The sequence below is a fragment of the Setaria italica genome, chromosome VIII (genome assembly GCF_000263155.2).
Source record: "Setaria italica strain Yugu1 chromosome VIII, Setaria_italica_v2.0, whole genome shotgun sequence".
Taxonomy (NCBI): Eukaryota; Viridiplantae; Streptophyta; class Magnoliopsida; order Poales; family Poaceae; genus Setaria; species Setaria italica.
Window position 1 is genome coordinate 29,106,445 of NC_028457.1, and position 27,158 is coordinate 29,133,602.

At 45.2% G+C, this 27,158-nt stretch overlaps 2 protein-coding genes and 1 pseudogene across 2 annotated transcripts; 1 reads left to right on the plus strand and 2 right to left on the minus strand.

Moving 5' to 3' along the window:
• The first annotated feature begins 1,139 nt into the window (after window positions 1-1,139).
• On the plus strand, window positions 1,140-5,826 carry LOC101763750 (long chain acyl-CoA synthetase 2). Its single transcript, XM_004979428.4, has 19 exons — window positions 1,140-1,405; window positions 1,589-1,652; window positions 1,733-1,822; window positions 1,926-1,982; window positions 2,060-2,108; window positions 2,369-2,445; window positions 2,711-2,750; window positions 2,831-2,925; window positions 3,023-3,187; window positions 3,409-3,519; window positions 3,628-3,715; window positions 3,805-3,871; window positions 3,969-4,044; window positions 4,129-4,246; window positions 4,445-4,690; window positions 4,797-4,936; window positions 5,037-5,219; window positions 5,358-5,477; window positions 5,587-5,826. The coding sequence occupies exons 1-19, from the start codon at window positions 1,257-1,259 to the stop codon at window positions 5,635-5,637; spliced, it is 1,986 nt and encodes a 661-aa protein (XP_004979485.1). The 5' UTR covers window positions 1,140-1,256; the 3' UTR covers window positions 5,638-5,826.
• Window positions 5,827-6,116: 290 nt separating this feature from the next.
• On the minus strand, window positions 6,117-15,174 carry LOC101785221 (annotated as a pseudogene).
• Window positions 15,175-17,261: 2,087 nt separating this feature from the next.
• Window positions 17,262-19,000, minus strand: LOC101764150 (UDP-glycosyltransferase 72B1). The gene has a single exon (XM_004979429.3). The coding sequence runs from the start codon at window positions 18,916-18,918 to the stop codon at window positions 17,488-17,490; it is 1,431 nt and encodes a 476-aa protein (XP_004979486.1). The 5' UTR covers window positions 18,919-19,000; the 3' UTR covers window positions 17,262-17,487.
• Window positions 19,001-27,158: the final 8,158 nt, after the last annotated feature.

The following is a 27,158-nucleotide window of genomic DNA, read 5'->3' on the forward strand; positions in this document are numbered from 1 at the left end:
ACTTCACTGTTGTGATGGGAAGGGCAAATGGTCGTTTTAAGTTGGACTTAACAGCCACCTGGATGGAAGTGCCACAAAAGGCATAAAAAGACAATCCTGGTGTCAAATAAGAGAGATAATTTTTTCTAGTATTATAAAGGGAATCAAGATTAATTTCGATGTCATATAAGGAATTCTTAAAAAAAATTGTACAAGGGATGCCAAAAAGAGTTGTGAAAAAAGTTGTATCACAGAGACCAATGGGCCCGCCTTGGCGACACGAGGGCCCAACCATAGCCTGTGGGCCGCACCAGCACCAGCAGCAGCGAAAAGCAAAGCAGCAGGCCCAGTGTTGGCTACGGCCTGCAACTGCTCACTGGAGAGAAACGAACCACTGCTGCTGCGGCCGCGATTCTCACTCTTTACAATCACGTCAGACGTGAGATGCTCCTGTTTCCTGCAACGGTTTCTAAATTCGCGGGCATAAATGCCGCCCAAAGCTGCTGGCAGTGTATCTTAATTTCCCGCCTTCAATTGCCGCCATTTCGCGTCAGTACTCTAACCACCAACGCTCACTCTCCCGGTCTCCCCTGCTCACCAGTGTTGCTGTCTCTGTCTGTCCCTCCCAGCTGGGCCCGGTGTTGATCTGGCACTGCCTATCTGTACACCAAGTCAGATCTTAGGCACTTTGGGGTCCAGAGATTTTCGAACAAAAACTTCTATAGGTTTATTTAAGGGCATAGATCATGCATGACAACCAAATCCTGCATTTGTATACAATTTTTTACAAAACATATGCAGGTTCATGCGAGTGTAGAGTGTTGAACATGCAAGAATTTCACGATGAGCAGTCAAATTTCGCTGAAATCTTGGGATATTACATTATCATCGTTTCCAAACAGGCCTACATAAGAGCACATATTTGCAAAGACTTTGATCGGCAACTATACAACCCTGTTCATATGTGCAAGGAACAGCAACTTTTAATTTCAGTGTTGGTTCATCAGATTATTTTGAACTAATTGCAATCATGTTACCAGTTACCACACCGTCATGCCACCTACAAGTACAAAACTGCTACAGTCACCGCTATGAAGTCAGCAGCTCTCTGCACCGGCATAGTAGTAACCGAGCTTTAAATTCCCCACCAACGTTCTCACCTCCATAACTGCCTCCCATCTCACCACCAAGCTCCATCTGCAAGCTAAAAATTCCAGAGGAGAGAGAGCTGGAGATCCACATCGCATTGTGCCCAAAATCCCCCTGTGCAGAGAAGGATGGCGGAGATGTTCACCGTGAAGGTGGAGGAGGCAGCGCCGGCCGCCGGCGGCAGGCCGTCGGCCGGGCCAGTCTACCGGAGCATCTACGCCAGGGACGGCCTCATGGAGCTCCCGCAGGACATCCAGTCCCCTTGGGACTTCTTCAGGTCTGGTTCATGACACTTTGTCCTCTGTTTTTCGCAATGTGTTTCCCAGCGTTCACCAAATCCTACTGGTATTCTGAGTTTCTTGGTAGAGGCTCAACTTTGAGTGGTAAATTACAAGGCCTGATGTTTTGGAGAGAATGTTCTTCAAAATTTGAGTTTTTTTTTATGTTTTAATTTTGCAAGTGGGGCAGTCAAGAAGTACCCCAAGAATAGGATGCTCGGCCGGCGTCAAGTTACAGGTGGCAAGGTAAAACCGAATCTTTACAAGTTCTATTTTGAATGCAGTGTTCTGGTTTTGTTTCGAGAGATTAAACTCCTTTTTTTTAGGCCAGTGAATATGTGTGGCAAACGTATGAGGAAGTGCACCAGAAGGTCATGAGGATCGGATCAGCCATCAGAAGCTTCGGAGTTAAGCCGGTGAGTGAAGAATGTTGATGTGCCTGTCTATGTTGAAAAGATTTTATCTTGATCCTGAAAATGCATGCCAGCATGAGAGCTAATTCATCATGTCGATATACAGGGGTCTCACTGTGGCATATATGGATCCAACTGTCCAGAATGGGTTATGGCCATGCAGGTGACCTCTTAAGGATTTTTGTCAGAATTCTTCTTATGAGTGGTCTGATCTAACCTTTCTTTTTTCTTTGTTGGCAGGCATGCAACAGTCAAGGAATATGTTATGTGCCACTGTATGACACCCTCGGTAGGTTTTCTCCATGGTTTACCACACTAGCTGACTCAGAGATACAAATATGGCTTATGGTATAGATAACTGAATATCTGAATAATGCACAAATATTCAGATTTATGCACAGGGTTAAAATTTGTTCGCGAAAAATCTTGAGTGGAGAAAAATAATAGAATGAAGGAATAACTCACAATAGCCTGCTTCTTTTTTCTCCTTTGCTTTGTACTTATCAAAACCTATTGTGTTACTGAGGTCTAAGGCATAACACGATGCAGGAGCAAATGCTGTTGAATTCATCATGGACCATGCTGAGATATCCATTGCCTTTGTCCAGGAGAGCAAGATCAAATCAGTAAGACAAAACATTTGCCCCCTGTTTTGTCCCCTTTGACAGTATTATAACCCTCTGCATCATAATGAATAACAAGCCTGCAATAAATGTTACATGTGTTTCAGATCTAAATTTAATCACATGATTAGGTAATGCGTACCAAATTACTACAGAACTCGGTCTGAACATGATAAAATCAATTTTACTGATTTGAAATTAGTTTTGGAGATCAATGCCAGATCACCTTTTCTTTTCATCTGACAAGTTGTTGAGTTGCATTTTTCAGATAGTAACGGTAGTCCCTAAGTGCACAGCCCACCTTAAAGGTTAGCTTGCTGAACATTTAAATTTTTAGTATGATTAACTGCAGTTTTATGTGATCGTTTCTGACTTGGTGGATCTTCAGTCATTGTTAGTTTTGGAGATTTTACAAGTGAGATGAAAAGGGAAGCTGAGGATTTGGGTGTATCTTGCTTTTCTTGGGAAGAATTTTCTTCAATGGTTAGTCTGATTTATTCTTACAACTCTTAAACAGTACCTAAAGGACTACTAGTTCATTACAAACATCATGACATGTCGGAATGCTCTGTTTGAACAGGGTAAACAAAACTATGAGCTTCCCGAGAAACGAAAAGATGATATTTGTACGATCATGTATACCAGTGGAACAACTGGAGATCCCAAAGGTGTGATAATCACAAACAGAGCTATCATTGCTGGTGTTATGACTACAGAACACCTTCTCAAAGAGACAGATAAAGTGGTAAGCTCTGACAATCTTTTATCTGCATAAATATCAAAAAGGAATTCCATCCTATAAGATCTATCTACGGTACTAGGTTATTGTTCTTAAAATTCTTCAACTGTAATTTCACACATTTTTACATCAAAGGCATGCTGTGATCAATTCTATTGTAAAACTGACCATGGTTTCATTATCAGCATGAAAGTAATGTTGGCCTGATAATATTAATATTCATGCAGATCACTGAAGAAGATTCATATTTTTCCTACCTTCCATTAGCACATATATTTGATCAAGTAATTGAGAACTACTGTATCTCTAAAGGCGCCTCCATCGGATTCTGGCAAGGGGTACAAACTAACTGTTGCAAGTGAATGAATTCTGTGATTTTCTTCTAAATAAATAATTCTGAAGTGGCTATTCTCTTACGCCTACTGAGATGTAATTTTTTTAAACAGGACATTAGGTATCTGATGGAGGATGTACACGTGATGAAGCCGACAATATTTTGTGGTGTTCCTCGTGTTTATGATCGTATATACACAGGTTTAATGCAAACCCGGAATAACTTTATCATTCTCAATTTCAAATGGACTAAATTCTTAGTCATAATCTGTGGATCTCATTAATTGAAGGTATAAACCAGAAAATTCAGTCTGGAGGGATGATAGCCAAACACCTTTTTCAGTATGCCTACAACTAGTAAGTAGTACTACAATACTGAATAAGTAGAGAAACTTGATTCCATGCATGTTTATACTTGGAAGTATAATTTTAAAAAATATACATTTGCCATCAGCAAACTTGCCAACATGAAGAAAGGGATGAAGCAGCATGAAGCATCACCATTTTTCGACAAGATAATTTTCAACAAAGTACGTACAGTCTCAGACTTAAACCTCTTTTTTGTTTTCTTTTATACACAATCTTCTGGAAAATTTATATTGTTGGTAGTACAGATAAAGGAAGGGCTTGGAGGACGTATACGTCTCATGATAGCAGGAGCAGCACCTTTGCCAGGGCAAATTGAAGAGTTCATGCGGGTAACTAGCTGCAGCGTCTTTGTGCAAGGATATGGTAAGCGCTTCATACCATATTATCATTTTAACATGACTCAGTTCAGTTTTTATGGATGAAAATGTGCTACCAATCTTTCTCCATCTGTCAAAATCAGTATTCGATTTCTTAAACCTCTTAACAGAACTCTAGTAGTGAACTTTTACATGTCTGGTCTTGAGAACTATGCGGTTTCACACCTGTCATATTGATATGCAGGGCTCACTGAGAGTTGTGCCGGATGCTTCACATCAATCGCCAATGTTTTCTCAATGATTGGAACAGTTGGTCCTCCTGTCACGACGATCGAAGCACGACTGGAGTCCGTCCCTGAAATGGGCTATGATGCTCTGTCAGACACGCCCCGGGGTGAGATCTGCTTGAGGGGTCATACCTTGTTCTCCGGGTACTACAAGCGCCCTAGCCTCACTGAAGAAGTGTTTTCAGATGGCTGGTTCCATACAGGTGAAAATTTCTTTCACTTCGTTCTAGCTAACTGAATGGTTGATTAGTGAAGATGATTAATTTGTTAGAATCTCGCCATGCATAAATCTTGTGTTTGTATGTGCAGGTGATATTGGAGAGTGGCAACCGAATGGCGCGATGAAGATCATTGATAGGAAGAAGAACATCTTCAAGTTGTCCCAGGGAGAGTACGTAGCTGTTGAGGTCGTGGAAAGTGCATACATGCAGTCCCCTCTTGTGGCATCGGTATGTCAATTGATACCAACTAAAAACTAAATCAAATTACTTGAACACATAATTATGCTCTGATTTAACTTACATAGGGGCTGGCTCCTCTCTGAACTAGGTTTGGGTCTATGGGAACAGCTTTGAGTCATTCCTTGTTGCCGTTGTTGTCCCTGAGAGGCAAGCTCTCGACGAATGGGCAGCAGCCAACAACAAGACTAGTGACTTTGCAGAGCTGTGTAATGATCCAAAAGCAAAGGGGTACATTCAGGATGAGCTCAACAAAACTGGCAAGAAACTCGGGGTAAGCCAATACTACATGATGTACCACATAAAACTATAAAAGTCTATCAAGCAATCATTTCAACCATTTCTTTTCATGGTTCATCTATGATTATTCAAAGAACAATAAAAAGATCACAATATTGTTTCATGCATACAGTTGAGAGGCTTTGAGATGCTGAAGGCAATTCACCTGGAACCAGTGCCTTTCAGCATAGAGAAGGATCTGATCACTCCAACTTTTAAGCTCAAGAGACCCCAGCTACTCAAATATTACAAGGTTTGAGGGAGTCATCTAAATTTGCACAGAAGCTATTGTTGTGGGGATCTCATTAAAGAATGCGGCAATGTTCATAGATTTATTAATGCAAAGAACAATTTTTTTGCAGGATCGTATCGATCAGATGTACAATGATGCTAAGGAGGGGCGAACTGTGTGACAGTATTAACAAGTGCCTATGGCCCTGAACATTGTGATTCTACAGAAGCATGTACATATTAATAATCACGATTTTTGAGTTAAAGGCATGTGCGTTCTATGGCATATGCCAAAATGTAAGCAGAAAGTGAATTGGTTAAGAGCTGGTGATAGTTTACATGAATAAATTTTCTTTCACTCGACACCTCAACCCCGTTTGGTATTGTATGGAAGTTTGAAATATTATTAATAACATATTTACCTTATTAGATAACAGAACTACCTTTCATGCAACATTCACTTAACATATAGAATAATAACAAATAGCAATTCTGTGGGTTCTCACAACAAGATACATCAGGGTTCCAGACGTACAGAAGTATTACCATACAACAATAGACAATTGAACTTCAACGTAGATAACCTCTACAATAAATGCTGCAAGATGCTTCTTCAGTCATGCCAATAGCACAACAACGCTGGAATTTTCCATTTTCACCTTTAATCAGTAGATCCCTCTCTTGCCAAGCTTTTCCGTGTAACAATCACAAACACATATATCTGATCATGTATGCTGTCGATGAGGCGGAAATAAGCAATCCTCCATGCTTTTTTGAACGATAAGATGCAAAAGGCAACCCAGAGACCCAGCATAAAGCCCAATCCAAGTCCAAAATAAAATTTCATGGGCTCAAAACCATGCTCATTTCTGTTCTGGACATCTTGCCTTGACGCATTGTTTCCTGGACACATCTTCAGTATAGGAGGCCCACATAGACCACTGTTGCCACTGTACATAGATGGGTGCTCCGCGTAGAGGGTGTCAAGTTGCTGCCCAGATGGTGCCCTCCCTGTTAGATTGTTATCTGACAAGTCCAAGTAGCTTAAATATGATAAATTTGATAAGCTGGAAGGGATTTCCCCAGAAAGCACGTTGTTTGAAAGGTCTAGTGATTCAAGTGACTTCATGAGCCCAATCTTCTCCGGTACTTCTCCTCTTAAGTGGTTCCATGAGAGATTCAAATTTAATAGTGCATTCAGTGAAGCCATTTCCTCTGGAATTTCACCAGACAAGTGGTTGAACGATAAGTCAATGCTCACCATTTCGAAAATTCTAATATCGTAATACAGTTCTTGCCCCTTGGTGACTGAAGAAAAGTACTCTCTGGTGTCCTCTGAGAACATGTAATACTCTCCTATTTGAAAAGAAAGGTCCTTCACATACTTTTCTGTCATTGCTGTCAGACTTGAAAGGCCCCAGGGTATGACATCTGACAACCTGTTATTGGCAAGCTCCAAATGATGAAGGTTGGTAAGATTTGTGATGCTGTTTGGAATATTACCAGAGAACGTGTTCTGGCTTAAAGATAGGAACCGTAGTCCGACCAAACCTCCAATCCAGTGCGGCAATTTTCCAGATAACCTATTTCGTGATAAATCAAGGACCTCCAATTGCATGGAGTTTTGGAGGAATAGTGGGAAGTCACCTGAGAAACTATTATTACTTAAGCGTAGAAACCTGAGGGTTCTGGGTGGAACACATCGAGGTAGCTCGCCGTTAAAAAGATTGTTACCCAAATCCAATCCTTTTAAACTTTGTAGCTCAAAAATAGAACCAGAAAGGCCACCAGTGATGTGATTGGAGAACAAAGTTAGAGATGTTAACTGCGGAGTTCCCAGTTTTGATGGCAGGTTTCCAGATAATGAGTTTAGGGCGAGGTCCAACATATGCTAAGATTTCTTGGTAAGGATGGTATCGGACCAGTTAAATTGTTCGAACTGAAATAGAAATTTTCCAAGGACATAAATTCCAATGTGTTTGGCAATCCCCCATTGATTTGATCGGAGGACATATCCAAGTAGGTGGCCTTTGAGAATGTAGTACTGAACCAGTCCGGAAGCTTATCAATTAGACCTGTGCTTGAGATATCCAGATGACGAATATTCAGTGAAATTCGGCGGAACAAAACCCGGCGAAACGCCGGCTCCCCCGGAACCCTAGCCACTTTCCTTCTTTTCCCCCCGCGCGCTGTCTCCTCGCGCTCTCGCCGCGGCGGCGGCGGGGCTGTCTCTCCCGCGCCCGGCGATGGCCGGCGGCGGCGGTGGAGGGATGGCCCCGCCGGCGCACGGCCGCGGCAGCCCCCCTCCTCCCCTCTTTTGCTAGCCTCCTCCTTTCCTCCCTCCAAAAACCCGAAGGGTCGAGATCCAGATGGAGAAGAAGGGCCGGCGCCACCGCGGGTCCCCTCGCCGGCGAGCGCGTCCACCCGAGGGTTGGGCGCGCCGCCGTCGAGCGGTCCTGTGGTGGTGCTTTTGCGCCCTCCCCCGAGCCCCGAGCGGTTGCGCCGGTGGTTCGGGTGGACGTGTTGCCCGGCGAGCCCGAGGCTCGGCCGGCCTTTGCCACTCGCCGGCGATGGCCGGCGGCGGTGAAGGCGACAGCAGGTAAGTGTTCCCGCGTCCCCCTTGCTTTAGATCTAGGGTTAGGGTTAGGGTTTCCAATTTCTGTTGCTTTTCTTTCTTCTTCTTTTTCTCGATCTGAGTCTTTTCCCGATCTAGAGTAGGTTCTAGGAGGTGTCTGATACCATTGTTAGGGCCTAGCCTAGGATCACTAGAGCACATCTAGTCGGGTTCGAGAGAGACATGAGTGAGCAAGGAGTTCCTGGTGAGTGCCTAGTGTGAGAGAGAGAGAGATTGGGGTACCTTCACCCCTAGAGGTGGGAGCAGCAGAGCTGCTGGCCATCGCGGGTTCTGTTGACGGAGTCTGCGCAAGGCAGCGACGCGCAGTGCCGACTCCGGTCGGCGGTGAGGTGGCGGTGGTGCTTCCCGCCGCTACTGCACAACCTAGATCGGTAGGTGTGTCGGTGGAGCGGCTGGCTACCGGCGAACCTCGTGAGCCGAGCCGGGTCCCCCACCCTGTTTATATAGCGCAGCGCGACAGGGGCCCACTACCCATTGATAGGGTAAGCGCCCCCGATCAGGGCGCAGATCAAGGTCCTGATTGGCCTTTGGGCCAATCGGGAAAGAGATCAATCTAACAATATTCACCTGAAATCGAAGCCAAGCAGGAAACTGTGGACCTCTCTGGCAATATTGCAGACTTACCCATTTTAAACTGAACGGAGGGAGCCATTCAGAGGAAACTCTAATGTTCAAGGACTTTATAGATAAGTGTAACTGCTTCAACTTTGCTAATCGGGCAGAATGTTTTTCTGTGATATCACCATTCAATTTGTTAGAACTCAGGACTAGAACAGCTAAGTTAGCAAGCAAACCAATCTCGGATGGCACATGTCCAGAAAGGTTATTGCCAGAGAGATCAAGGATGCTTAAATTAGCAAGCATACCAATCTCAAATGGCATATGTCCCGAAAGGTTGTTGCCAGAAAGGTCAAGGATGCTTAAACTAGCAAGCTGCGCCACCCCTGGTGGTATGGCTTCAGTTAGATTGTTGTATGAGATGTCAAGAACAACTAAGCTGGTCAAGTGTGCCATCTGACCTGGCATGTTTCCAGTAATATTATTATCTGCCAGATGCAACTCCAGCAGTTTGTTCGAGGACAGTCAATTCCTTCACGTTTGCATGAATATTACACATGCTGAGGTCCAGGACAGTCAGGTTGCATAGCTTCATCAAGCTTGTTGTCATCATACGATTCATACCCATATTCTCATTACACGATAAATCAGCGACTTGGAGGGATGTCACATATCCTAGTGCATCTGGAACTTTACCTTATAGGTTAGTTCCCCCAAGGTTGAGATAGTGGAGGACAGTCAAATTCCAAATCCAGCTGGTTGCCATTGGGTGGTCAAAATTGTTACGCGAGAGATCAAGCCTTTCAAGATTTGTAAGGTTAATACGTGGGAGTGATCGGTTTGCACTTACAAGTGAACAAGAACGAAGACTTAGGGACTTCAAAGAAGGAATCATGTTGATCACATCAGGCCAATCAACAATTGTGCTGAGGTCTACCGTGTTCAGGCTAAGATACTCCAACAGAGGAAGGCCAGCTAACCATGAAATGTCGGTTGAGTACATATAACCACCCTCCGAGAGGTCAAGATACTGCAGCTGTGAGAGGTTACCAAGGTGGGGAGGCACTCTACCAGAGAATGGTATGCCAGAGAGGTTGAGATATCTCAAGTTCGTCATAGAGCTCAAGAACTCTGGTTTACGGCCACTTGAGTCGGAGAGGTAGTTCATGCTGAGATCAAGATGGGCTAGATTATCCAGCGAGAGCAAGGAATGACTTATCTGTCCGACCAACGCCGTGTTCGAGGAAGAATCTTCATAGCTTGCGTGCACATTACGAAGTTGAAGCTTGAGGACATGGCCAGTCCGGTTGCTACACCGGACGCCTTTCCACCTGCAGCAGTCTCCTTGGCCTTCCTTTCGCCAAAAGGCAAGGAGGTCCAAGGGATCACTGCTGATGCCTTGTTTAAAGGCCAACAAGGCATCCTGCTCGTGTGGTATGCAGCTTACACCCTCACCGCTGGCTGCATTAGATGCCAGGAACGTGAAGGCAGCAAAGGCGTGGAAGAGCAAGAGCTTTTGCAGCAGGATGCATGGCGAGAAAGACAATGGCTTCGTCTAGCTCCGTGGAGACTGAAGACGGGTATTGCTATATAAGGAATCTTTCCATTTTGCCAATTATTAGGCCTCATTTGGCAGGGTTTCAGCATCGGCTTCTCCACCGGCTGAAGCTGGAGACCTACCAAACAACCAGATGGTGAACGGATTCGGCGGAGAAGCTCCGCGAATCGCGCTGATTGGAACTAACTGAGGGAGTGGGAGCCAAAAAAAATTGGCTCCCCGTGACTTCTCGCGTCGTTGGACTCCGTTGTCCTCCGGTGGGGCTCGTGGACGGAGTGGCTGGCAGCGGGCGCAGACGAGGCCTGAGGGCGGCGGCGCGTGAGCAGAGGCGCTGGGCGGTGGTGGCCGGCGGCGGACAAGCCGCGATGGAGGATGGCCGAGGATGGGCGGAGGAGTTGGAGGGCGCGGGGCAGGGCGGCGTTGGAGGGCGCGGGGCAGGGCGGCGTTGGAGGGCGCTGGGCAGGTGAATGGATAAGAAAGAGAGAGGAAGGGAAGGAAAGGATAGGAAGGAAAGAGAAAAAGGAGAAAGGAAAAAATAAAAAAAGAGAGAAGGGGAAATAAAGAGAGGAGAAAAAATAGGAAGAAAAGAGAAAACCAAAAAATAAAAATAAAATGGATCAGGTCATTATAGATATTTTATCATTTTATCCATGTTACACAGCTAGGAGAAGCTGTTTTGTCAAACATTTTTCTATCTAGACAAGCTGAAGCTAAATAAGCTGCTTCAGTGAAGAAGCCCAAACCGCAACCGTTTCAGCCAAAGCCGCAGCCCTGCCAAACGAGTCTTTAGTGGTCTCGGTCTCAGTTCACGTAAGACTTAGGCCCCGTTTGGTTCTTTAAGAGCTCCTGTCACATCAAATGTTTAGCTACTAATTAGGAGTATTAAATATAGATTAATTACAAAACCAATTGCACAGATAGAGGCTAATTTGCGAGATGAACCTATTAAGTCTAATTAGTTCATGATTTAACAATGTGGTGCTACAGTAAACATATGCTAATGATGGATTAATTAGGCTTAATATATTCGTCTAAGAAATTAGCCTTAGTTTTATAATTAACTCATATTTAATTCTCCTAATTAGCCTCCGAATATTCGATGTGACATGAATTTTAGTCTGGACTAAAGATCCAACAACCCTAAATCGATCGGCATGCTTTAATTTGGATTGGAACCATCGAGGAGGTCAGCATGATTTGACTGGTGCAAATGGTCAACAGTCAACATGCTTAATTTCCCTATGATTGGGACCATCGATAAGTCAGCGTGATTTGACAGATGAATTGTCTTGTCCTTCGTGCAATGTCAGCATAATAAGTCACGTAAACATTGGGAATGAATAGTAAACATTGTACAAATTTTCTAATGAAAAATATTTATAAAGATCAAGAATCTTACGCTATGTTTGATTGGTGTGAGTTGATGGAAGGAAATACTCCCTCTGCCCAATATGAGGTCTGGTCAAATTTCTAGAAAACAATAATATTTACAATGCAAATAAGCATCGTCATCAGGTTCATGCATTATGAATTATGTTTTCATAGTTTATTTCTTTGATGTGGTAGATTGTAGATGTCAATAATCTATTATATTTTTTTTAAAAATAATCTTTTATATTTAGTCAAACTTAGAATAGTTTGACTTACACAAACTCAAAATCTCTTAGGGTGCGTTTGGATATATATATATTGGAGGTTTTGGCATTGAATTGGCTTCAATACCAAATCAGCCTTTGAAATAAGTTCAATGCAAAGTACTTGTTTGGATGTACATGAAATTGATAGATGGAATTCAACTTGAGGGAAAATACCAATTCGTTTGGATGCACATAACATCGAATTAGGAATTCACAGTTCCTCCTCAATGGATGTCTCATCTTCTTCACATGGGGCCGGACCGGAGGAAGGCCACGACGCAGTGGCGCTCGGCTCTATGTGGACAGGTGCAGTGGGTTGGCAGAGAGGGGGGAGAAGAGTGATGGTGGAGGGGAGAAGAATAGTGGCGCTTCTGCGGCGGAGAGGATTGGGGAGGAGAAGAGCGTGCGCAGAGGGGCGAAGAAAAGCGGCGGTGGACGGAGGGGAGGAGGATACCAATGTGTGGCTTGGCAGCACAAGGGAGAAGAGTAGCGAGTGGAAGGGAAGGAGATCAGCATGACGGAGGAGGGGAGGAGGAGTCCGGTGTGGGGCTCAGCGGCGGTGGACGGAGGGGAGGAGTCTGGCGTGGTGGCGCACGAAGGGGGAGGAGAGCAGCGGGATGGAGGATGGGAGGAGGAGTCCGGCGTGGGGCTTGGCGGTGGAGGGGATGAGAAGAGCGGCGCACAGAGGGGAGGAGGAGTTAGGAGCCGGAGTAGGGAGATGGGAGCTCAATTTCGATGAATACAGAGGGGGAAGGCTTGGTATTGTAAGAGGAGCTACGGTATTACACCCAATAGACTATTGGAGGTGCGTTTTCAATTCCAATTCCAAATTTCAAGCTCCATTATCTACATCCAAACGGGGTGTTATATCTGCAGACGGAGGAAATAGAGCTAGAGGTGCTACTTTGAATTTTATTGATTTGCTAGTGGGTCGGAAATTTCCATGGCATTAGGAAATACACTAGAGAAAACAACTCCCACCATGCATATAAAATCTAGGGGAGAGGTGGTAACTATAGATTGGCATTATTTTGATGGGGAAATACAACACAAATTCGCATGACTACAATACGCATTCTCTCAAACCAACATAACAAACGGTCGATAAAATGGTTCAACTGTAGCGTTTAAGTCCTGATTGAGAAGGGAGTCTTGAAATCTGAGGACCTAGTTCTTGGAATCAGAAGTAAACAAATCCTAAAATGTAGCAGAACAATCCTATTCTTCCAAACACGCCTTGTCCTGGAATTTCTTCCCGAATTCTTTATGTATTCTAATAGGGACGTTTATGACACACCCGACAGGAATACGAAGACGACGGTGGGGTTTACATCTGAATATTGTATTGATTATTTGAGCACCAAGATGGTTCCAAATAAAAAAATTTGAATTAAAATATTGTAGATTTCGTGGAGATCTACAATTTTCATATAAAGCTTATCTCCATCCGAATTGATATGAAAAAGTTATGATTTTTTTTTAAGATATGCTGCTCAGAGAAGAAAAATTCCACCAATTCAACTGGCGGTAGGGTGGATCCAATAAACATACTGCTGTTTCAGTGGGTTATAGCCGTTTCAAATGTTATAGATTTATAATTTTTTTATTAGAACATATATTTTGCAAAATACTAAAATAAAAATAAAAAAATAAAAAAAATCATGAATTGGAAACAGTTTCTGAGTTTCAGAGAGATACGGCCCACGGGCCAAATGTCCGTGCAAGCGTCATATGTGCGTGGTCAAAGAAGCCAGGGAAATCTGGTACGTGGTGGTTGACCGGTAAAACTCTACTTGAGTTTTTTTTTAGAAAAAAACGAAACTTGTAGTTTTTGAAATTAGTAGGCCATGTGGGAACATGAGTTGATGTACAACTATGTTTAATATAAATAACTATAAAACATTGAAAGAATCGATGGTCCAAGGGGTTGAACTGGAACTATTGCAAATTTCTAATGCAAGAAAAACAAACCTTAATCTATAATTCTAATATTGTCCAAGGTTGAAACCTACTAGCTAAGCATTCTAGCTAGCAGGAAGAGTACAACAACATGATCATCTTTCACCCACGCAAGGTTCCTATTAGTAAAAGAGAAACCTATGCAAGAGCAAAAAAGACATGGAATTGCAGGAAGTAAATACACAAAGTAAATGTGGGAATGTAAAGAGAGGGGAAACAGAGACTCTAAATTTTTCCCCATAGTATCGAGGAGTTGTCGCTCCTTCCTAATCCATGTTGAAACAACCACTAAGGGTTTGGCTCCTTCAAACGACAAAGACTCAAATAACGCTTTATATTGCTATGTCGTTGAGTAGTATAGATAGAGATATGATGCCAATTACATGTCACATGTCCAATTGCATGTGACATGCACGTATAGATAGAGATATGATGCCCAATTCTAAAATTGCCCAATTGCCCAGATCATCTGGAATCAACCAAGCTCCATATTGCTATAGACGATATATACCTAAAAAATAAACACAAGTAATAAATACTATTGTAAAATAACAAAATATTCCCTCCGTTCCAAATTATGGTTGTTTTGATTTGATTCATAGATTTTATTATGTACTTAGATATATCCTATGTCTATATGCATACTAATATCTATGAATCTAGAAAACCCAAAACGATCTATAATTTGGAACGGAGGGAGTAGATAGGATAGGTGACCATATATGTGAACTAGATACTGACAAATTTATTCAAATCTAACAGAGATATCCTTAGATTTCAGATATGAGAACATAGGCGTTACATAAATTCTAAAGCCTCATTGGAAATATAGATTGGTAAGGATACGCACGTATTTATTGGATACACAGCGACACATCAAATCCTAGTTTTAGATATCAAAATACTAGTGTAGAGGACATAAAGTTTGAGACGACACATACATTCCTGACCAGGTGTTCTTCTATAAAACCACCCACAAACACCGAAACAGATCTGCAATACAGACACAAAAAAGAAAGGGTAGAAATATTCCCTTCGTGTGGCGCTCACCAAGACCAGCATGGGAAGGGCTGTGTGCTTGATGGTTAGTCCGTTGCTGGTTCTTCTGATCATTTCTTCTAACTCCCTGTCCTGCGAAGCAACGAGTAGGCATCCCTACTTTTAATCGCACTTCGTTTTTAGACATTTTCGGATTAACTGTTTAACTGACCAATTAATCTTGCATTACTGCTAATAATGCATTGCCTGTGTAGGCATCCTCGGCTGCGGGTGGTGGACGTGCACACCTTGCTACAAGGCTAGGAAAAGGGAATCCTGTACGGTTGAGATCTGCAGCGATGCTTGTAAAATGCACGGCAAACCGAAGGACCATGCCTTCCGCAAAAAAAACAATTATTTTTTTGGATGTGCTGCTGCCCAGGGGTTTAACTGGTGCAATAATGCATCCATCATGTCTGATGGAAATTAAATAAAATCTTCTTACCCAGTGCCTGTCTGTTGTTTCGCTTCCTGCCCTATTTAAATTATCAGATATGTAGAGTTCTAATACACTATTTGTAACCTTCTATGCATGATCACGTTAAAGGGTTTGCTAGCATCCAAACATCCAATGGGAGGTGTTGGGAAAATGGACCAAACATACGTCACAAGTGATTTTGGTGATTGTGTGATACTATTAACATATGTGACTAACAACATTTGCTAGTATAAAAGATTTTAGTCACATGGATGCAAGGTGATGGACAAGAGGACATGTATAAGACACTACAATAAAAAATCTTAAAAGAATCCAAGACATCATAAAAGAGAATCCCAAAGAAGATAGTCAATTTAAATTCTGAGACATCTTCAACGAATCAAAGTCAATTTAAATGATGAAACATCTCCAACAAATCCCAGTCAAACCAATTCCAACCATCGAAACCATTATAATAGCTAAACAAAAACCAAACCCAACGTTCAATAGCTAAATCAAAGCAATCCAAACCGTTACAATCGCTAAACCATTACAAAAGGTAGACTATATATTGTTCATAAACTCATACATCTCTCGCACTATTTCATAAAACTCAAACCATACTTTGAGCTTTATACAGTCTTAACGTTATATTTATCAAATATACTAAGGTCATTTTTCACATGCTTTATACTTCACTGTAACTTGAGTTTAGGAGTTTCCATTTTTTTTGAAGGGTTTTGCCATGTTCTACGGTTTAAACAAATTTTGGGAATCTTTTAATGAATATTGGGAAAATGATTTGCAAGGTTCCATGGGTGGGTGACACCACCACCGACCCATGCAAATGCTCCTCCTATTTAGCAGTGCCCTCTCCACAACTTATCAAAATTTTCCTCACGCCAGGCTAAGTGGAGATGCTACCAAAATTTTCCATGACTCCCACCGCTCAGGTCCCTGCTGCCATGGCCCCTCCGCCCCAAGCTGCCACCTCCACTCTGTTGCTGGCCCTCCACCGTAACCCCCTCCGCCGGCAGCAACCTTCCCGCACGCGACCCCCTCCGCTCCGGCCCCTCCGTTACAACCTCTCCTCTAGTGGCCGCCTCCCTACAGCTCCGACTTCCCCATTCACAGACCCTCCACCAGTGGCTGCCTCCTAACGGCTCCAGCCTCCTTGCAGGGGCCTTTTGCGCAAAAAACCATGTTGAACTTCACCTCCAAGATAGTGGCCCCAAGCCCGCGAACATGGGCTCACTTTGTGCTCAAACGCAGTCAACTTTGTCCCCAAGTTACTTAGGGGGAATATAGTTGGCCAAACGGGCGACTTGGCCCAACATGGCATGTGCACGGTTTGACCCGGCATGTTTAGACCTAGCACAGTGAAGCACGAACAGTAACCGTGTCGTGCCAGCCCACGGGCTGAAGTAGCAACCCAGGGTCGACACTAAGGGCTGTTAGCTGTGCTATGCCAACTTGATGGCCCGACAGGCCCATGAGGCACACTATGCCCGTGCTAGCCCGACTCAACCATTAAAAAGCCCTTCACCAAATCAGATTGTTAAAGGCAAAAGGTTAGAGGCATTGCACATACATACATACATACATACATACATACATACATACATACATACATACATACATACATACATACATACATATTCAGATCCATTGCACATACAAACACATATAGAAAATACTACTAGATTTTCAAAGGCATTCACAAATACATTCAGAGACCTGCGGGCTGTAATGAGCCATGCCATTAAAGGTGTCTCCAGCAAGCCCTAGTGGGCTGGCCGTTAATCATGCCAGGCCGAGCCAGCCCATGGGCTGACGTGAGGCCCGGCACTAAGCATGGACCCGGCCAAATTTCCATGCCATGGGCCGGACCACGGGCCTCGTGCCTAATGGCCAATTATACGGGGGAAAACGTGAAGATTTGGCATGTTGATCTTATGGAAAGCTCAAGAGTGGAAGGCTAGAGCGTGGGAGCAGCAGCAAGGTTTTCGGTCGTCTGTATTTAGGATCATAATACAAGTTTTAAAGCACCGCAGAGTTTTAGGAGTTTTAGGTGGTTCCGCGCTCCCCCTGCTTTCATAGGCGAGAGTTTGGAAATGCATACATTTCGTATATGTGCTTCTATATCATTCTTGACTGGTAGACTAAAAACACATGAAGAAAGAAGGGCGATGAAGTGGCAGAGAATTGAAACAAGTATTTGACCAACTACTACTCCTCGCCTACCAAGTTCTCCACAAACTGGTCCAGGGAACTTGTGGCAGCACCACCCTCACGGAGGCCTTCCGCGGCAGCATTCTGCAGCTCCGCCACCTTCGCCCGAACCACAGCACCTTTCCCTTCCCCTGCCATCAGCTTCCTCACCGCCGCTGCGATGGTCTCCTTATCCTTCACCTCGGGCAAACGTATCGCTGCTCCAGCTCCCTCCGACAACATCACCGCGTTCAGCCGCTGCTCGGCGAACAATGGCCAGGCCACCATGGGTACACCGTGTACTAAGCTCTCTAATATGGAGTTCCAGCCACAGTGCGTTAAGAACCCTCCAGTAGCCTTGTGGGCCAGCACCTGTATCTGCGGGGCCCATGAGGGCACCAGGAAACCCGTCTTCTTTGTCCTCTCAACGAACCCTCCAGGGAGGTACACGAAAGGGTCCTTCTTACTCGCAGCGTCGTAGTAGTTGTCGCTCAACGAATCCTCGTCGCTTGGGCTCCGCAGCACCCACAGGAACCGTTGCTCACTGAGCTCCAGCCCGAGCGCGAGCTCACGCATCTGCTCCGCCGGCAAAGCTCCACCGGAGCCGAACGAGACGAAGATGACCGATCTGGCTGGCTGTTCGTCGAGCCACTCGAGGCATGCTGCAGGTGGCGAATGAGGCGCAGCAGCAGCATTGGCACCGCTACATTCTGCTGTCCGAATCAACGGGCCTATTGGGTATACAGGTGGCCGACGGGGCGTAGGCTGCCTCAGCACCTTGGCGGCCTCCGGCTCGACGGCGTCGAAGGAGTTGATGAGGAAGGCATCGGCTTCGGCGCGGCAACGCTCGGCGAGACGGACCATCAAACCGTAAGCTGGGCTTGACCGATCCTGGAGTGGTGAGATCATGTCCGGCCCGGGGATCGGCACGCACCCCGGCAGCCGCACCGGCTCGACGAGGTCCCGGAACTCGCCGGGGATGGAGACGACGAGCTCGGGAAGGTGGAGGACCAGCGAGAGGGCGTGGAGGCTCTCGGGCATGAACAGGCACCTCCTCGCCACGCCGGCGTCGCGCGCGGCGACGAGGGAGTCGGCGCCGAAGAAGTCGGCGACGAACGCCACCAGCCGGGTGGTCCGCTTGAGCTCTCCGAGGATGCCCGTGAGCGCCGGGAGGGAGCGCGTGCACTCCTCGGACATGAGCGTCTCGATGAGGGAATCGCGGGGCAGGTCTGAGAGGTCGACGGGTGGGAGCCGGTGGGAGGAGATGGAGGGCGGGAGGGAGGCGAGGATGGAGCGCTGCGTGGGAGATGCCGTGGACGCGAAGGTGAAGAGCGTGGCCGTGGCGCCGTGACGCGCTGCGAGGCGCTTGGCGAGCTCCGCCAGCGGGATCAGGTGGCCCATCCCCGGCGTCGCCAGCATCGCCACGTGCGGGGGACCGTCGTCCTTCATCGCCCCAATGTCTTTGGGGATTTTCGAGTGGTTTTCAGTTTTCACTGTGCTCGCCTGCTCGGAGATTGAGCTTTCGGGGATGGATGGCCCCCTGCGGAGACAGTGTGTAGCGTGGCGGATGTTATACTCGGAGGTGGTAACTGCCAAGAGCTCGAGCTTCGTGATGGATAACCACGCTACAGGTTCTTGTCGTTATTCGTGGTTGTCGGGGGAGGAAGGTTCCCGGAGTCATGAGAGTGTCAGTATGGGGCAGCATTATCTTGTCATGGGACCCCTGGCGAAACGTGGCCGCGCAGCGGCTCGTGCAGAAGCTTCTATCATGACACCTCGAAAGGACTAATGGACCCATCTTGAGGTGCAGGTTGTCTTGATTCTTCTCAAACAAAAATGTCCGTGTTCCAGAGACGACACGGTGTTCTCTGGTACAAATCTGTTCGACCTCAGAATAAAATCGTACGTGCATGATTTCATCTACTGGACGATAGGTACCGACCGCCTGCACAATACCTCAAATTCGGTACTAAATGCCACATTATTGCCCACCCGGTACCTCTAGTTCAGTACTAAATGGTATGAAAAATGACACGCCACTTAGTACCGGTCACCTCAACCGGTACTAAATACACCATTTAGTACCGGTCGGTGAAACCAACTGGTACTAAACTGCGAGTCATGTCGTGCTATTGCGCATAGCACTTTAGTAACGATTGGTTTTACTAAACGGTGTTTCCCTTCCGTTTTTCTTTTGTTTTATAATTCGTATTCATCAATGGAGCTTTTACTACTAATATTACGTTAATTAACCCATTCAAATCCAAATCTTACAAGCATCAACCCATTCAAATCCAAGTTACTCAGAGAAGATTGTATGTGCAATGAAATTATTCATCAATACTTAAGTTCTTAGAGAGAATAAGTTCAAATCCATAAGAAAAAGGTAGGGGTACATCCATGCAAGTTACATATTTCATACTACTTCGCTTAGCTTCCTTACATATTACATATGGAGGTTTTCAATCATCCAGCCTAGAACTTCATAAAAAAAAAATTAGAGCACGGATGAGTGCACTCTCCTTCGCTTTACATCAACAGTCATATACATGACTATAAATCTCGAACAATGAAGATGTTAACTAATTTGGCCTGTAGAAAGTGAGATGACACGGTGTTCTCTGGCACAAATATGATCGACTTCAGGAATAAGCTGTACTTCCTCCATTCTAAAATAAATGTTTTTTTAATCTTCAAATTTTATCACACAAAGAGTTCTTTTAGCTCCTAGTGATCCACATATAATTAAAGCAATACTCACACTAATTAAAAAAATGTATGGAGAAGTATGTGAAGCCAATCAAATGACCAATTAGTGCTATTTCTCTGTTTTTCATGCACGTGCATTTATTCAGGATACAGAAAAATAAGCATACAACACAATTTAATTAGGGGTAATATGTTCATTTGTCATTATTACTTATGCGTCTGAAATTTTCGAAAAGAACCCTTATTTTATGACGGAGGGAGCACATGCATGGTTTCATCTTGGCCGTTTATTAGGATTGCTTTGTTTTTGGTAAATACGAGTAGGATTACAAATATCTCTCTTCTCTGTGCATTCGAGATGTTTGGAAACCTAATTCAGTGCCTCGTTGTTTTGATAATAAGCTAGCATCACAGTGCACGGTTACTGCTAACTTTATTTTTTGTCTACATTTTATATCCAGTGATGTTTAGTGTATCAGGGGCCTTAGCTTTTGTCTACAGTTTATATCCCCTGATGTTTACGTATCGGGGCAACCTGCTCCACACCATTTTACAGGCCTACTTACTCCAGCAATACCCGTCATTTAAGGATCCTACTTCTTGAGTAGTTCTTTCCTACTTTTTTAATCTATCTGTTTTAAACAACTCCAACGATAACCTTTACTTCTCAGCCGCTGCTTATTTTTTTTCTGTATTTCTATATACTCCTTCTATTTTTATTTATAAGGCGTGCACACACATAGAGATTCAAACTATGCAATCTTTGACCAATAATTTGACTATTAATTTTTTAATAATGCAACTTTTATATGATTGGATTCGTATTCAAATATACTCTACAATGATTATAAGTTTATAACCATAAATAATATAGGGCCTGTTTGATTTGAGTTGCTTATTATAAGCAGCTTAAAGTTGCTTATTTAAAGTTGCTTATTTTTAGTCTAAGCTGTTTGGATACCCTTGCTTATGAGCATTGAATGAGATGGACATTGTCATATTTGCCCCTTGTGTTGCTACCCCTCCAATTTGCCTTCCCACCCTTCTTCTTCCTGCACACGCCCGATCCCGGCGTTCCAGGTCCCCGTGCGCGGTGACCCAGGGGTTGGCGGCGCCGGAGAGCGCCCAACAGAGAGCGGGGTGGCAGGCGGCGCGGAGGCGGGCGGCGGGCGGGAGCGGCGGCGGGTGGCGCGGAGGCCGGCGGCGGCAGGTGGCGCGGAGGAAGGGGAGTGGTGAGTGCCTGAGTGGTGACGGAGAGGGGGGAGAGAGAGAGGGATAGGGTGCATTGAATGAGGGTAGGAGGTGTAAAGTGCACCTTTTGGTCCCCATAAGCAACCCAAGAGTTGCTTATTTGCTTATAATAAGCAACCCCATAAGCAAGAGTGATTGGTTCATAAGCAACTTATTTGCTTATTATAAGTTGCTTATGCATAAGCAAGTGAAACCAAACAGGCCCATAATCTCAGATAAATGAATGGTCAAAGTGTTATTTGAAAGATCGTACCAAGTCATATCACGCCTTATAAACATAAATTGAGGGTGTACGCTCTCTGTGTAATCTTCATTTCACACAATAAAAATTGCTAATGGTATTGTACAAAAGATCAGGAAAATTGATGGCCAAATTGCATTCACATTCAAGCTAAATTAGTTTTCCAGCTAATCTAAACTGCATTCACGAGGTGACATTGTGACGACTCCTTTCGCACACCGCTCGGCCTCTTGAGCTGCTCACCCGAGCGCCTCAGGGTCGAACCCGCCCAAACACCGCGAGTCCACCTCCCCCGGCGACATCCCGCCCGCTGCCATCGCTCTTAATCGCAGCTTGCGATGGCGGCGGGCTCTAGAGCCACAACGGCACCCTCAGCTCGCTCCCCTCCATACCTTTCTCCCCGTTTTTGCTATTTCTTGCCCCAAATCTAGATCTTGTTGATTCAAATCTTGGCCACCCCCGTCTTCAGCCTTCTTCCCCCGACTACCTTGGCATTTGTGCCTCCGCTCAGGGTGACACCGCCTCCCATCCTCAGTCGTCGGAATCGCAGCCCCCCTGTGCTAGCCTCTAGGCCGGGGCCCCGCCGCCGGTGATGCGTTCTGAGGTTTGGAGGTGTGGTTGGAAGGTGGCTCAGTAGTTGGGAGGGTTTGTCGATGGCTTGTGCCTACTCCGTTGCTCCTCCTCGCACCACCAGCTGCAGATCTGTGCAGCCCCCTCCCTGGGTCGTCTAGTTCGCTGCCCTCTATGCTGGCCCCTCGACCGGGGGCCCGTTGCCGACGATGTTAAGGAAGGGTGGGGGTGGGATGTTGGGAGGGGCTCGTCTGCGGTGCCATGAGCCGCCTCACTCCTTGTGCCACCGGCTGCAGATACACGCAGTGCCCCCACTGCTAGAGCTATCCATGTGCTGCTGGGTCTGCATTCATCCCCGCCACCTCCGGCTGTATGCATCCTGCTTACAGCCTCGGTGTCTCGGCATGGTGGGTGCGATAGTTGCAAAACGAGGGTTCTGGGTGATATGCAATGAAAGTTCCCCGCTCAGTGCACAGGGGGTGCCAAGCATCTCTGCACTGTCTAGGCAAGTTCCTTTCTGCATCATCTTGTCGGATGCCGTGCAGCGAAAGCATCGTGCCCGGTACGCGGGTAGGAGCTCCACCTCCGTATGGCCTGACCGAGGGTGTTATCTCTAGCAACTTGTGTTCGCTGGTTCTGCTTGTTGCTGCGGGCATCTGAGGCCAACTGTGAATGTTTGGTTTACCCTTGGTGAATCGATTGGGTAGCAATGACTCAATTCAGGTGGGGCTTATTAGCCCTCCCATTGCCAACACTCGTCGGCCACAAATTGGTCTGCCATGGTGCTTGTTCCTTCACGAGGTGTCAGTCCTCAGGTGCTGCGGCAATGTGGTGGTTCCTTCATGCATGTGTGTGCCTAGTTTGCATTAAGCTTCATCTATGTCGAGTGAGCACGCGTTGCGATGTAATCCTTCGTGACTCCCTTTCTTCTTCTAATTCTGCCAATTTGTATCCTGATCACCACCTCAGTTTGGGAGTGGCTGACTGATCTTGTAATATCTCCTTTGATGTAATGAAAATGTTCAGGTGTGCTTACTTAGCCCCCCTTGATTCCCAAAAAAATTGCATTCACATTCAAAAGCTCATGCATTCACATTCTAAATTCACAAATACTCGTCACTAGCATTTTTCATCCACACATACAAGTGGTATTGGAAAACAGGAAAAAAAAGAGAGAAAAAACTCAACTTGGGACAGATCAGGGCCAGCTGGGGGAGGAAACATACGTGTGTGGATCAAAATCAGAAGAAACGAACGAGTAGAGGTCTTCGATCCCAGCCACCCGTGGGAGAAGGGGTTAGGAAAGTGGATTTGGGCGCTTCTCTAATCTAAGGCCAAGTAAGAATCCTGCTCCAGCTGTGTTTTTTTACCCTCGGTCTCTACTTTTTTTGGTAGGGGTTTGAGTTGACCTCAGCATAAGTTGCTCTTACAGCGGCTGTCGGGGAACGGCAGCAGCTGAGCACACGTTGTGATTGGTTGGTAGCCACAGCAGTAGTGATCAGTGTTTCTCTGCTTTGCGGCCGGCAGAAGTTACAGCTTCGGATTGACTTGATCAGTGTGTAGCTCGGTACTAGTAGCAGCAGTAATCTTTTGTTTTTCGAATCAAACGGTGGAGGCATGGGCTTGCATGCTGGAGCTGAAATCTGTCCGTTTGGTGACGACTTGGGCCAAACTTTGATCGGACAGCCTGCTAGCCTAGTTTAGTGAACTAGTCAAATGGGTCACCAATTGAATAGCGGCCCAGATAATCGTTGGGCTACTACTGTAAAGGGCATACTATCATCGTGTCACAAACTCGAACCATCTTTTGATTCTGAACTGCCTTCCACCGGATCGATTTGGACGTCATGGCTGACGACAGGTCATGCATGGAACCGGCGGGCACACGGTATGCACTGGTATTAAATAGGGCCTCAGTCCCGGTTGGAGAGCCGTATAAAGCTGAAAAATTCAACCGGAGTAAAGGATCCGATCTTTGATCTCGGTTGGTAGTATCAATCGAGACTAAAGGATTTTGCGCTAAAAAAATATTAGAAATTTTCAGGAAGCTCCGCACGGTCACATCGCGAGGCACAAGTCACACGATTTTTTACGCAAAATATGTTCGTGCGTGGGATTCGAACCCACTAAAGGTGATCCTTTAATTCCTTTAATCTTGGTTGGTATTACAAATCGAAACTAAAGGGATCTCCACGGACTACGAAATTTAGACCGGAACTAAAAACCTCTTTAGTCCGTCCCAGCTCCTCGTGGCAGGAAAGCGGTGAAGACTTAGGAAAAATTTAAAAATTGCATTTGTTTTGAGACGTCGCCACGGTGGTAGTAGATGCCATGAAGATGCATCTTAGTTTTATATCAAATAATCGAAAGGAGTTCAATTGGGGTACTTGGGCTGTGAATAAGAGTGTACGTAGACAGAGACCGCCGACCCAACGGGACTTCTTTCCTCGTGGCAGGAAAGCAGTGAAGACTGCTGCCGGTGGAGCGGTGTCTGGTGTAACAACAGGACCAGCCACGTCCTTAATTAAGCTTCAACTTCGTAATGAGAACGAAGACGACCAAGGCGACCCGATTACTCCTATGGTTGGCCAGATAAGTCAATCTTTGCTTTCACTGGATTATCTGGAGGACCTTGATCTGAGCTGGAATTGTCTCAACGGGTCAACTGGTCGCATTCCAAAGTTCTTAGGACCAATGGAGACGTTGATATTCTTTGAATGGCCAATTGGCCTTTCTTGCAACGTCAGCATAACACGTGATGTGTACTTATTTTAGTACTGAGGACGCATATCTATTGATGTAGCAAGATATTGAAATGTTGACTCCGAATATTAGTATATTACTCCATCATATCTTCATTTCTATAGATCCTTCACATTGGTTTTATGCAGCTGAGGATACATTGAGAAATTTGTGGTCCAAGTATGCGTCTGTAGAATTGGAATCTACTTATACCACCTTTATACACTATGCATGCATACAGTTTAACTAATGCTAGTTAAAATTATAAAATTTGATCGCCCAACACAATCCTAATGTGCCCAGTAGAAAGAAATAGAGAGATTTTTAGTAAGCGAGCTCTACGCCACAAAGATAATTTCTTGCGCCGATCAAAATATAGTTTCTAGTATTGGATTTTGCAACTGGTGATGGGCTCCAAGCGCACCAGCCCGCCGCACGTGCCACCATCCTTGCGCCTCCCTCTGGACGCACGGTACCCAGAGGCACCTTGTCCATGCAGTAGCCTGGCCGTGCGTGCCGCAACCGCATGGAGCTTGCCGCCCTCGATTCCTCGAATCTCTGCCCCTCATGGCTGCCTGCTCAAGCGCTACTCGTGCGCTAGCTCGTCGCTGCCGGTCCGTGGTTCGACGTGGCCACCAGCTCACCTGCGGCACGTCGACCTCGCCTCGTGGGTCTCTCACTGTCCGTGGGCCAACTGCCCAAAACATCGCTGCCAAGTACAACCCTCGTGGGACCCATAGCTTACATTTTCAATTGCCCGAGCTATCTGTTCGTCTGCTCCCCGAGCATGTGGGTTCACATTCCATGACTTTCAGAGTACACGTCTGTATAGCTTGTATCTGTTAGCCTGATGGAGTGCACGTCATGCTGTATGAGTGAGACCAGACGTTGACGAGGACTTGTTGACCTGACTGGAACTGCTTATTATATAAATTATAATCGACACCAAACAGCAGCATTCCAGCGCACATGCAAGTAAACAGTACCTGGCAATGCATATTTTTCCGGCCAACTTTTTGCTCATCCTGATAGCCGTCTCCCACGTCCTTCCTTGCCGCTCATGCAATACAGCTCCAACCTAGACACAAGTGTTCGAAAGTCTGCCACATTGTTCATCCAACAACCTACGAACATGGTAGCTGCCACTATGGATAAAAGCGGACGGAATAACCTCCTTATCATTTTTTTACTTTTGCATTTTAATATAAAAACGATATAAGAAATGAGAAGGCCAGGAACATACGCTAGGCCATAAAAGATTTGTGCTGGCACCTACAAGTGGTCTGTGCTGGCGGCCGAGCACACGCCAGCAACCTTGAGCCAGCATAAATGCTGTCTGTAGTTTAATATATTATTTTCCGTGAGTTATATATAATTTCTATTTCCCCGCCCGTTATTGACGGCCCGTTTCGCAATTTATAATTTCTATTTCCCACCAGTTTGTAGCCGTCAAATTGAAATATGTATCTCCAACCACATAACAACAAACTTGAATAATAAATAATTCACATTATTCAAAACTGCATCGTACAAAATATATAATTCACATTATTAAAAATTCAATATTTGGAATAAAGCTATTCTTTACCATGCTAATAATAAAACTACTACGCCCATCTAGGAAGATTTGTGCGCTCATCCGCCATCAACACGCCATCTTTATCAAAGAATACTCCATCCTCATGACAAATCTCGCGTAGGATGAACTTCGCCATGTCAGTACAAATATTGTCGATTGTTTTGTCTTCGATCGTGCTATAGTTTCTGTCGATGGTAGGCAGTTGCAGCTATACAGTAAATGAAGATTAGGATATATTACCATTAGGAAGTTAGCACATGGCAGTGCAAAAGAGACTTATGTCTTCAGGGTTCGTCCGGTGCCTCACATTATTTCTGATGAACTTGCACACGTAATATCCGCATAGCGCAGAGCCGGGAGGTTGCTTGTGGCACTACAATCAAATAGAAAAATAATGAGTTGTTATTAATGACAAGGGTACATTATATAAAAAAATCAAATTGTTATGGTCTTACGTATCTAGGATATATTATTTTCATAGCTTTCTTCCTTTTTGGATTGTGGTCCCCATCTTTTAGTATGTAAAGCTTGTACGCACTTTGAAGATATAAAGACAAGAGTTAGTAATATAATTTAGGTGCATAAAATGTCAACATG

Coding starts and splice junctions, on each gene's coding strand:
- LOC101763750 (XM_004979428.4), top strand. CDS start 1,257: ATGGCGGAGATGTTCACCGTGAAGGTGGAGGAGGCAGCGCCGGCCGCC. Junction 4,247..4,444: donor CGTCTTTGTGCAAGGATATG/GTAAGCGCTTCA, acceptor ATTGATATGCAG/GGCTCACTGAGAGTTGTGCC. Junction 5,220..5,357: donor AAACTGGCAAGAAACTCGGG/GTAAGCCAATAC, acceptor TCATGCATACAG/TTGAGAGGCTTTGAGATGCT.
- LOC101764150 (XM_004979429.3), bottom strand. CDS start 18,918: ATGAAGGACGACGGTCCCCCGCACGTGGCGATGCTGGCGACGCCGGGG.